General features: G+C 40.5%; 1 protein-coding gene across 2 annotated transcripts in view; it reads right to left on the minus strand.

Annotated features, from left to right (window-relative positions):
- PRDM5 (PR/SET domain 5) overlaps positions 1–12,628 on the minus strand; it is a 90,883-nt gene extending 78,255 nt beyond the window's left edge. For both annotated transcript variants that reach the window (XM_075422188.1, XM_075422189.1), the window contains exons 1-2: positions 12,522–12,628; positions 7,346–7,429 (exon numbers count right to left, since the gene is read on the minus strand). In XM_075422188.1, coding sequence (XP_075278303.1) covers positions 7,346–7,429; positions 12,522–12,614 — 177 coding nt within the window. In that variant the 5' untranslated portion in view covers positions 12,615–12,628. The remainder of the gene's footprint in view (positions 1–7,345; positions 7,430–12,521) is intronic.
- Between the last annotated feature and the right edge of the window lie 291 nt (positions 12,629–12,919).

Raw genomic sequence — 12,919 nt, forward strand, 5'->3', positions numbered from 1 at the left:
ATGAATAAAAGTGAAGTTTGGAATATATCGCAAAGGGTGGTCCCTCCAATAAAAGTCCACCAAAGTCCTCAGTCATTCTTCTGCTTTGTGGCATGATCACCAAGCAAGAAAATCAGTCTAATTAGAAGATATAACAACAAATACAAGCTAAAATGCTTGCACTTGGGTCTGCCTGTAAATCTGTTCTGATATCCAGTGAGATAGGATCAGAGACTGTTGTCAGTAAAGCAGATGTTGCACCATAGACCCACACAATTCTGCTAGCCACAGCAACAAGGAATTTTCTCTCCTGCACTCCTCATGCTTTCCAGTGTCACTGATGGAGAAGTGTACTGTGTAGCTTCAGTACCTCCCTCCAAGCCTGGCAGCTGCACCAGCTGTCACAGCAAGGGAAGAAAATGGGATAATGGTGCCAAGGTGCTTATGTGCTTCTCAAGAAAATTAAAGATACTGCAATTTACCTCTCTACACCACAGAACTAGGACTCAGCATGTGCATTTCTGGAGCACGACAAAACCACTCCCTATATTGAATTAAGGTTTCTTTGCTTTCTTTATCTCAGAGACGCCTCTTTTACAAATATTCATACTTCTAAATGGAATTTACTCTGCAACAAAGCCTCCAGTCCACTCTCAGGTGACTCCTTTCCAATCACACAACCACTCCAAGAATGTGCAGGACAACCTTCCCACCACAACTATTCCTGGCAGGAAGTTTCTGGAAAACTGAGGATGTCTTTCAGGGAGAGGAAATGAAAAATACTTTTGTATATCATAAACTAAAGTAGAAAATTCCTTAAGGAAGATTTTCTTAAAGTATCTGTAAGCAAATTACTGCATTCCCCCCACATGTTTGAACGGTTACAATCTTTTATAATTTTAAGGCTCTTAAAATATAGGCAAAATATTTTTACAGGACTGATATCCCTGATAGTTTTAGGAAGTTGTGGTAGTATCAATTTCACAGTGCTAATGAACATATTTGTATTTAAAAATTTTTACATTTGAACCTGTGATCTGTCTACTTTCATAATTCCATGTTTGAATGTCATTTTCCCAGTTTCTATACAGTTGGTATCACCCAAAATCAGCAAATCATCCAGTTAGCTTGAGATGTGTTCCTAAAGATCCTCAAGCTACACTGGTTAATCCAAAAGGATTTTAAAAAACTATCTTAATAGGACCTAAACTCAAGTACAAAAGTATTTCTAATTGGTTTTCTAAGGCTACCAAACTAAAAATGCTCTTAAGTCATGAGACCGCTGCTAAATAATAAAGGTTCAGTCATCTTCATAGATCAGAGACCTAAAATGATCGTACACTATGCCCATGGTCAACATGGAGTATCAGTGAAAGAGCCAGAAATAGACCTCAAAAGCCTAGCCACCAGTAGATGATGTCATACTATAATGTTTTGTTTAAAAACAGGAAACAGGACCTTATCCCTATTTCCTCTAAGCAAAGGGTTAAATCCACAAAGTTGAGGCTGCCCACTGTAGTTAAACAAACCATCTTGGTCTAGGACCCATTTATTGCTGAGGCCCTTTTGTCCACTGAGACCAAGATGTTCCTGTACTTTCTGTAATCAATAGGGATAACAGACTTTCTATTATCAGTGATGGATGTGACCAGACTTGCAGTCACCTTTGATTTCCCAGGCTAAATAACTAAGTAGCAATTAATTTCATATTTAAGCATATGCAGACTTTGGCATGAGCCTAAAACAAGGCTGACTCAAATTCATGCCTGATAACCCATGGCAAGATGTATTTCCATTTTATAATACCCTCAATATTTGGTCACTCACTACAATCAAACACCTAAAATGCATACACATATCCAAGGCATACACCAGACACAAAAGCACCTCAAAATGAGGTGTCTAAGAATTATCTTCTTGAGAATCAACACAAAAGGTGTCATTGAATTACTTCAGTCAAATGTCTTCACAGTAATATGAAATATCTGATAACTGTTATGACACAGGGGGTTTTACCTCAAGATCAGTGAGGACATCATTGAATTAGGCCACATTAACAAACACCACGTCACTATACAAGTATTCGGGGAAAAAGTTTGCCCCTAATCATTGTATAAGCTACCATATGAAACCCTACACAGGCCTAAATGTCTAAGCTGCTTGTAACGCCCACCAACAACATGCACTACTCCATCTGCTAGCCTTTTATACTGCAATTAAATTATCTCCAGATTTTCAAAAAACAGCCAAAGCTGTCATGTACGCTACTTCAAAATGCTCATGAGTGCAACTGCAAACGCTCTACCATGCACACCTGGCAAGCGAAGAAGAAAAAAAACTTCACTGAAAATAAGCAGATTATTATCTTTGCTGAAGGCAGTAAACACACTGCCTGCTTTCTGGAAACCATTTTCTGAACATTTATAAATCTAAAAAAAAAAAAAAAAAATCTACACTCAAACAATCATGTAAAGAAAAGTATTGTTTTTCTGCACTGCATTTTTTTGATTAGCTGAAAACATTATTTTTATTGTTAATAGCATAAAACAGCTAGATGCAATACTTCTGCATCCTCAGTTTCAGGCCTCCGTCACAGAGCTCCCTGCAGAGTAGAAACTCACTTTTTAGCATTGCTGCAGAAAGTATTAAAAAAAACCACTTGCAAAGGAAACCTGAGGCAGCAACTGTTGATTTGCTTACGCACTAAGATGTACTGGGACATAGACAACATGTTACATTTTTCTTCAGTCAAAATACAGAACAACAGTTTTTCACGTTAAAGAAGCTTCTGCTGCTACATTACATTATTTGACCTTGGCAGAGACAAAATGGTTTAGGAAGCTATTCCTAGGCTTCTGCTAACATTTTGTGGAGCTTTCACAAGAAGAGATGGACTTCGTGTTCACTGGAAGAACACCCAAATCTCCTTAAGCAACTTGTGTGTGATCTCCTGTAACAAGTTCAGATAAGAATACCAGCACCTCAACTTATCGACATGTGCTTTCTAACATCTTAAATAAATCATGTAACTGAGGATGTGAGGCTAACATTCTCAGTCAGTTTCGGGAGTAGATTCTTCTCAACACCAAAACCAAAAGATCATTAAGGTGCCTGTTCCAAAAGTCACTAAAATTAGAACAGTGTCATACACTTAACATGAATAAAGATGACTAAATCAAACTTTAAAAGAGTTGATTAATGAAATTTCACTAAGTAAACAAATTAAGTATTGGACACCTATCTATCCCAGTGGGGATTAATTCAACAAAATCAAAAATCCCGGACACAAACTTGCAACTGATAGGGCATCAATGTCTGACTTGTGTGGCAAAAGTTATTTTAAATGTAACTGGCATAAAAGTGTATCCAGGTGCATCTGTCTAAGAAGACAAATCAAAAGATTTCTGAAAATTAAACAAAGATTCACACAAAAACATTAAATTAAATTTTAAATGTAAATACTATCTGAGGTATTGACTGAGAACGTAGTCTTCATACAGAAAAAATAAAGACTACATTGCTAAGAACTACATTTCTAATATTACATTCATCTTGAGAGCAAACACAGAATTCTTCAAATTAAGGTTTATTTTATAATGAAACTCAGGACATAATTCGATTTAATGCCTTCTACATAAAAGCCTTCCTCTGCCAGAACCACACTTTACAGGCACGATATCAAAGAAGGAAAAAAACTCACCACAATTAGCTTACAGTTCTGGAATTCTCATATCTCAATCCTAAACATTAAAGCTCTGATCTAAAGCTGGTTACAGCCAACAGCAGATTTTCTATTGCCTTCACTAGTTTTCAGCCAGGTTTAACTGAAAACAACTGTCATTACAAAAGTGATGAGAGTCAAGTAGTAGAAACGTAAGTTCATTACATTTTCTCATATAAATAAACATGTTCATTAGCTTTCATTGAAAGACTGATTTCCAGCATGCTTCTGTTCTTTTCCGTTTTAATATAACCACGAAGAAAACATAATCTTGGCAGATAGGCAGAAACCAAACCTGAAATATGCAACATCCAGCATTAGATAGCTTACTATGTGCCATCCAGTCCCAACCAACATTTCTTCATGGTATGTCAGAGTATTTGAAGGAGGACTAAGTCTTTCCAGCCCTCCCTGTTTTAACATTTGCCAAAGTCATCACCAAAAGTATATGCTTGCCACAATCCAATAGCAGTGAAATGAATGCCACTTTCTTGGTTAAGGACAGTAAAGAAAATAAACTCAACAGATCTCTTCCTTTCACAAAGGGACACCTGACCCTCCAGAGGCAAAAGCTTCTGTGACTTTTAATACATGAAGATTATTCTGTTCTTGCCTTAAAGCACTTGCTCTTTCAACAAATACACATAATCTGAAATTGCTTTGCCGAATTCGTATACTAACAGAGACCAACGAAGCAGTATTTAATCAAGGTGTTAGTGGGATGCAAAGAATAAGAACAAAAGTCTGCATACTTAATTAGCACAGCACACAATTCAGTCAGAGATAATGACACAAGGGTTGGGGGATAACAGGCAGGTGGGTTTTTGACAGAAAGAAAGAAACAGCAAAAAGCCATTTGGACATTTTCTTGGCTTTTTATTATTACACCTAACTATATGGTTACCACAGGTTTATTTTTTTTCCCTTTCACATCACTTGTAAATAAAACATTTCAGCATATAGCTCTGTACAAAGACAACAGCAAGATAATGATGCTTTCCCCCTCAACCCAATCCTCTGGAATCTGTTGAACAAGCACTTGTAAATCTTTGATTTCTTCAAAACTATGCAAGTTATAGGCAGACTAACAGCATTCTGCTATATTTAATGTAAACACAAACTCTAACATCCTCAGAACGTTATTTTACAAAACCACTGGACCAAATAATTTTTTAGAGTTTCTTTTTTTCCTAAAGACCAAAAGAAAACATTATGTGTACAATTCTGTCTCAACATTACATCATGAAGATGCCAACTCACATTGCTGGTCTTGGAGAAAAAGGAATAGCTTGATCAAAACAGACCACATCTGACCACAAGTCTATACAACTAGGAATGCATGTGGTAAACTTCCTCACAGAAAACTATTCCACAAAATTGAAGCTCAGATCCCAGGCATCACACACCAAGAGAAATGCTCCACTAATGTTCATTTTAACTTGATTTATAAAAAGCCTCTACTATTTAGTTTTCTTTCTGAAGGTGTCCTCTCTGAAAACATGTTTTTTTGACTGCCATAAGACTATGATCAGACTTTCGTGTGTCTTCATCCAATAGTCTTCAAATTAATTATTTTTAATATCTTTGGTACAGCTGACTACACACAAACTTGGCTAGTTGCTGCGACTGCCTCCCACACCATCCGGAATAACCATCTACTTGGACTGTTCAGTTTCTTACTTTCTGCATTCCTGGTCTCTATTTTCAACTTAAGACTAATCTCAGCACGATTTAAATTATATTATAAAGCTCACGTTCAGCTCAACTTCAGTAAACGCGAACAACTTGGGTTCAAACATTCAAGGAAGTTATAAAATTTGGTATGTGGGAATCTTTTCCAGGCTCCCAAAACTAGGTTACAGTAAGATATTATGTAATGGTTTTAGAACAGCTCATAAAAAAACCATTTTCTGATTTGCTGTCAGTGGGGTCATATCAGTGCCATCAGTAAATACATGTATTTACCTTTTATTTTCCGTCTTACAGAAACAGATAAATCTCATTCAGTCATCAGCACTGAGGCACCTGGAAAATCATATGACTTTCCATCAAACTTAAAGACCTTCTTGTTGCTATAATCCACTCACCAACCCTTCTGAAAATCTTGTTCTAGCTCAAGTATTTTATTGACTTAAAATAACCTGCAGAAGTATCATGAAAAGGCAAGTGAGCCAGCGCACATTACCATGTAGTGTATTCAGCAAAAATCTGTAACAAAAGCACATTATATTGTTTTGTCTTCAGCTGAGAACAAAGACAATGAAACCGGGTGCTGTGAGTACATAACCGAAGCAGAAAGGGGAACAAATTGTACACACCTCTTCTCTGGGAAAGGATATTTTGGGCACATCCCTAGATTAAACAAAGAAAAAAAAAAAGGGGGAAGGGGGAGAGTGAAAACAAAGTCACAGGGATTGACAGACTTGAGTTAGGACTCATCTAGGAATATTTTGCCACTCACTGTATTTATATTCAGTTTGGGTTTAATAAGATGGGCTTTTAGTATTCTCTCACTTATTGTTCCAGTATGTAGAATCTATTTATAGCTCTGCTAAGACCATACCAATACTATGCTCTCTTTAAGCCACTCAGCAATGTTAATGTTAGAGTTTTTTTCAAACAAACATTTATTTTGTAATAAATGCACAGATAGCTCTTAAAGCCAGATGTCAAACATAAGCTTTTTTTTGTAGTGCCATGCATAAAAGTAACAGTTATCCTTCCACCTCTAACCACAGAAAGGTGAAAAAGTAGGAAAGGAGTCTCCTTCTCAGTGTAAAACAGTACTAAATATGCATCCACCAGAAACTGCTTGGCTCAGGGTGCGGGGGGAGAAAAGAGGAATTCTGCTCAAAGAACTACAGCAGAAGAGAAAGATTACAAAGACAGAACAGAAGCATGGAAAGCCAGGTGTTTATAACAAGTTGGAAACATTGTTACTGCAATTATTTTTTGGTTAGTGTAATCTCCTCAACTGGTAAACTCAGACAGATTTTTTGCTACAGGCAAACACAGCTGTGACAGGAACTAGGATGCATTAAGGACCTAATTACAAATGCATAATCTACTGTTGCTGCCTAGTACGTAAAAAAAGTTTAGAAGAGCCCTGAAACTCATGCTCTCATCTGTTCACAGCACCAGGTTTTCATTTTGCTAAGGATCTCACAACTACATACTGCATTACAAAGCTGCTAAAATTTAAAAACATTTACCATACAGTTGCCAAATCCTGGCACAAGTGTCACAAAAGGAAATGCTTTATATTACAGTTGGAGGAAGCTATGAGCTGACACCTGTTGATCAGCATAAATCAGTCTCAGTTTCTTACAATCACCTTTCAAAATTCGCATTAATCTTTTTTGTTATTTTCACATTTTTCAATAATTTTTCACAATGTTGTTATATTTTTGTTTTGCTTGACTTGATATTTTTCACACTTCATTGATCAGAAACTATCATTTGCTATTTCTTTATCATTTTAAAGAAGTCAATCCTCCTCTGCCCAAAAAGCATATTTTAAAAGCATCAAAAAGTACAAAAGCTAGGGAGAGAACAAAAAAAAAAAAAAAAGGATTTGTTACAGTAAAAATTTAATTCTGAGAACACTTTTTGCTAGGTGTGATAACGTCACTCTAGATCACTCACTTCCCACATAAGCCTGCAGTCTGTGTTCTCATCCAGTTCCTGCGGCATCCGCTTCTCCCCTGCAAAGGGGCCAAATTTTTCACCCTAAGGAATAATTGCAAAAGAAAAAAAATCAGTGAAGGGAGAAAAAAGGCAAGTGAATTACCATACTCCAGAAGAAGTATCATTTTTAGCTTCAAATGGAAAGGACAGTTTTCCTTTGTCATTCTACCATATGCCAAGAGAGTGCACATCCTTGAGGGTTCAACTTCAAGCTCATTCCCATTCTTTTCCTAGCTTGGAGAATCTCTTAAAACCATACCTTTCCTCCACACGCCTATTTCCCCTTTGGCAAACGCTATTTTTCTTTATTTTAAATACGACTGAAATTTACAAGTCAAATTTCTTAAGTTTCGCATAAGATTTTCAGGACAAAACTTGTAATAGACATCCAACTATAATGTAAAATATTTGGCAAGCACATTAGATTTATTTGCCAGATTATTTGCACAACTACTTTTTGAAGTGCCACAAATCAAAACATTGAATACCTGAGATTTTGATTACACAGGGAGATTCATTTAAAAACGTAGAGAATATGCACGTGTCTATAAATTAATTCAAGCCTTCATAAACAAAATTAAAATGTTATACCACCTGCTAGTCATTACACGTTCTGTGAAAGCATCCATTGATATGTTCTTCTGAAAGTTTTGGGTATCAGTGTCTTTTTCCTACACAGACGTCACAGTAGCAGCAGGGCGAGTTACTTAAATAGGACTTTCTTTTGACACAGGCCTCACTTCCTCCCACCCCCATCCTTATTTGCAGTGACAAGTACTACAAACAGAATACAGACGGCTATGTTCATTTAGGCAGTACTCAGATCGAAAAGCTCTACATACTTTTAAGCATTAGAGATTACAACTATATCATGAGAACCAACTTTGGCGTTTCCTTAAAAATAACAGTATTTTGGCTAACAAAAGTATTGATCTTGTCCACACATCCCTTCCCCCAGGCACATTCCGTGATTCCAGAAACAGCCTGCTACATGTTTTCCCTCTTGCTTAGTTTTTACAGATTGTCTACAGGTAGAGTGCAGAGGAAAAAGTGAAATGGAAAATTTCCAGGATCATTCCTCTCAGAAACAACCATCCAAATAAAAAAAATCTGGTATGTAAAATTAAACCCGAAAAGATAATAAACAAAGAAAAAGAAAATTGGCATTGCATAACAAGGCAACTGAGTTGAAGAGCAATATTTTAAAAAGCGCACAACGATGGTTTCATTAGAAAGAACAGCAAAGCAGAAAGTAAAAAGACAGGAACAGCAGAAAACAATTGGAGCCCAGAGCAGTAATCGAGACACAAATATGGGCTGTGATAGCAAAAATTGGCACTATGGGGCTTCATGTCCTTCACTTCTCACCAACCTCCATACCACCCTTCATCATTTTGCTCAAACGAAGTCAGAGTTCCTCCCTTGCCAGCTTTATATATCCTGGGATTAAATACTCAAACTGAAATTTCCTTCTTTTACCTTCATCAGCAATGAAGGTGAAAATAGTTCAATACAGTCGTACCCGCACAGCCATCAACATTCTCAGCTTATGCTGAGTGCTACCCCAGCAAACATACTGCTGTCCAATAGGGGCCACACAGGTATTACATGGGAGGCAACTTGCTTAGATTGCATTGTTTCCTTAGATTAAGAAGGAGAAAGAGTCAAGATGGTGGCAAAGGAAATCTGCTCTGGAAACTTATGGTCCTATCTATCTCAGTAAAGATAAGGTAGACCCTTTCTGGAGCAGGCACCTTCTGCCAGGCTGAAGTGGCTTTCCCCATTCACTTAGAAAGCAACAAGTAGTTTTGGTGCAACAAGGAAAGCAGCTCACTGCAATTGCTGAGCTCTGAGGGAGGGCATAATTATATCTGCAGAATCTCTCGTTACTCATAGCAATTAGCAAAATGAAAAGAAGTATATTGGACTATAATCTAGATTAGTTCTACAGAAAGACAAAGAGAAAACCTTGATAAATTTAAAACAGTAATTATTTGAAGACATAATGAATAAGGAATTTGAAAAAGCCAGTTTTCCATATTCACTTCAGAGGCAGATTAACACTTTTAAAGAGGACATAAAGATATTCATTTCTTAAGTACTTTGGAGGCGTCCACAACCCTCACCTCAGTAATACTTTCATCCTTGCAATCCAAAGGATCCCTAGATACCTCATAAAGCACCTACAGGGTTAATTTTACCCAACACTGAAGCACACACCACCTCAGGGATGAAGCACAGCAACAGCTTAATACCACATACTGACTCAAAACAAGAAACACCATACATCATTCCTACCTCAGCTACTCTGAACCAATAAGCCTCTCCTGCAATATGTTTAAGACCATCTAGAAGCTCAAAACAGCAGCAAAAGCAAAAGGCAAGCTATCCATCTCTACACATAAAGTAAATGTAACACAAACAGTTGGTGATTCAGATTTCTAAGCACTTCTTATAGCTTCTCAAATTTGGAGAGAAAAAAAGAAATTAGAGACAGCAAAACCTTATGACTTGGAACACAAAGGTCCGTGGAAATAAGTGTAATTATTCATTTAGCCTTTCAGAGCATTTTCTTCATATATATATTTATTAGTCTTAGTTAATAGACATGCTGTCATATGCAATATATATATTGATCAAACTAACACTTCAACTTCCTCTCTGATCAATAAACGTGAGGCATACCACACAGTCTAAAGTCAAACACAGAAATTATTCAAGATATGAAAGGCACATCACTCAAACATTAAAAAAAAAAAAGCTATTTTCAACAGTTGCTTTCAAGAAAGCAGCAGTGACTAATCTTCATCCAGTCGCAGCAAAACACTGAGAAATGTGGTGGCTCTCTGATGATTACACCAAGGCCTTTACGATACTGGTGCTGTAACCAACTGCCAGCTGTTGGAAAAAAGAAATTACAAAAGAATCACAGCTTTTGTTAAAGTAATAAAACAAAAAAGTTTCCACCTTTTATGATTACAGACAACGGCTTGAAAGCACAGCCTGAAGGTACAAAAGCAGATGGCAGCCAACAGCAGTTCAAGATGTATTATTACCAAAACTTCGCTAATAGCAGAATTTTAAGAGGCCTACTTCATGATTACTTAGCACTTAGAGAGTTGGTACTGCAATTTCTGATTATGAGATCATCTGAAATGTGTTTTACTTTCAGTTAAGACAACTGCAGTTGTGTGATAGGAAGAAAGACAAAATGGTGCAGTATTTGCTACTCAGGAACATAACATCTTACTTCACAATTAAGCGTCATATTCAGCACCTCCTCCCAATCTGAAAGCGCCAAGTAATTAATTTAACAGTTATTAGCTACTCTGAGCCATGAAGAATAGCACTGCTGCCTCATTACTGGACAGGAGAACATGTTGGGAGCATTTCAGATGTGATTTTTTTTTCTTTCCATGGAAAACAGAAACACAGTCTGGCTATGCGAAACATATCATCTGTGTTATTTACACATCTACCCTTCCCTGAACAGCTGTGGCAACACGCAGTGCTCAGGTCTCCAGTCATTTTTAGGAATACCCGATTTAACCACTGCCCACAGAGCAACTCAAGAGCTGGTTCTTCAGCCCATCAAAGAGCAAAGTCTGCCTATCAAGAGACATACTTCTGCTCAGGACTTTGCATACCACAACTGTCAGCTACCAGCACAGAGGATTCACTGCCAAATAAAGGGCAGACCTATCACAAACACTGTCACCAGACACTCCTAATACAAATATATCTTACTATGACTGCCTCTGCCTTTACCTTCTGTATTCCACATGCAATACATGTCACACAACATTTCAGTTTTGAAAGGATGTCCTGTATGATGTGGTCACACTGGCAGAGCTGTGCAGGCAGAGCTCAGACAACATGTTTCGCTTGTAAAAAGAGAGTTCAAAAGCAATGAGGAGTAGTTCAGGCAAAATCCCACTATTTTTCCTAGGATGCAGCTCTAATGGTTCAGTTGACAGCAGCATAAAGGAACAGGCAGGGCTCTGACCCTGAACTTCGAACCGACATTCGGTTGGTACTGACATGCGGATGATGATTTCCACGAGCTTCACTCTAGAGCTTGCTCAATTTCAGAGTCCAGCGATTAATATACACTAGCAGTGTACATCATTCCTTGCTGTGTGAACTCCCAAAGTTTTCAAACGAAAGCTCAGAACCTAAGTGGGAAAAATTTAAGCCAAGTGATGTAAAGTTGCTCCCCTTCCACCCCCCATTAACACTCAGGGACATCGTAAAAAGGAGAGACCCCTACCCCACGGTGTCTAAGCCTTGCTGATGAAACCACTGAAAAACTAGGCAGCCCTCCCAGCTCACTCAAGAGCCAAAACCAGGACAAATACGGAAGGCAAAACACAAAAAATACGTAGAATTACATACTAATGGAGAGTTCATAACTTCAGGTACGTCTTTATCTGTTCAAACAAGCCACCTGGAGAGTTACAGTTGGAATTTCAGATCATCAAGAGACTTTACGAGGTGTCAAGGGACACGACCTGGCTGGGGTGCGAGAGACCTGCAGTTCAGCTGACTTCCACCTTTCCCACTCCCGGCTTTATCAGGCCGAAGCGACGAACAAAACCCCCCAGGCCACCGAGCTCCAAGCGCGGGGCGGCGGCAGGCGGCTGCGACCAGCGGCCGGGCGGGCAGCCCCACCTCAGCAGCTCGCCGCGCCCCGCAGCCCGGCGATCGCCAGGGAGCCAGTCCCGCCTGGAGGAGCCCTGCCCTCGCGACGGTGCCAGAAACACCAACAAAGTTAAAAGAAACGGGGAAAAAAAAAAAACCACCACCGCAGAAAAAACCCCTCCTCCGCCGACCCCTCGGGGTACTCGGCGGCCCGGCCGGCCCCCGCGGCCCTTCCCCGCCCCGGCACCGGGAGGCTCCCTTCCATCGGCGGTGGGGGGGTGGGGGGGGCGGACGGCCGGCGCCTCCCCTGAGGAGAGGGAGCGCGGGCAGACGGAAGCGGAGGCAGCGCCGACACAGCGGGGCTGAGGTGAAGTTGGAGCGCGGCAGCCCGGCCGCCGGCGGCGGCGGGGCCGCCCCGCTCTCCTGTGATACGTGGCAGCCGCTCCCCGCCGGGCCGGCACAGGCCGTCACCCCCCGCCCGGCCGTCACCCACCTTTTTGACTCTGCGGGCCGTGTAGAGCCCCATCCCGTCCTGTACTTTTGACGACTTCAGGGCAAACCTATCCGGCACGTACATGCCCAGCATTTTGCACCGACTCGGGCCGCCGCCTGCTACCGGGGAGGAGGACTACCGGGGGCTTCCATCCCGCCGGGAGAGAGAGCGGGAGACCGGGGGAGGGGGCAGGAAGAGGGGGCTGGTTGCGGGGCTTTCCCGGCTTCTGAGGAAGAGGGGAGGAGCCAGCCCGCCGGCGAGGCCCCCGCCGCGGCCGGGCAGCGGGGCCGCGGCGGGACGGGGCGGGGCAGCGCCCGTCGGCGGGGGCGAGGCGGGGCCCGGCTGCGCGCGCCCAGGGGCTTCGCGCCGTCGAGGGGCGCCCGGCCGCTGCGCGCGGG

Source organism: Opisthocomus hoazin, chromosome 5 (genome assembly GCF_030867145.1).
Source record: "Opisthocomus hoazin isolate bOpiHoa1 chromosome 5, bOpiHoa1.hap1, whole genome shotgun sequence".
NCBI classification, from domain to species: Eukaryota; Metazoa; Chordata; class Aves; order Opisthocomiformes; family Opisthocomidae; genus Opisthocomus; species Opisthocomus hoazin.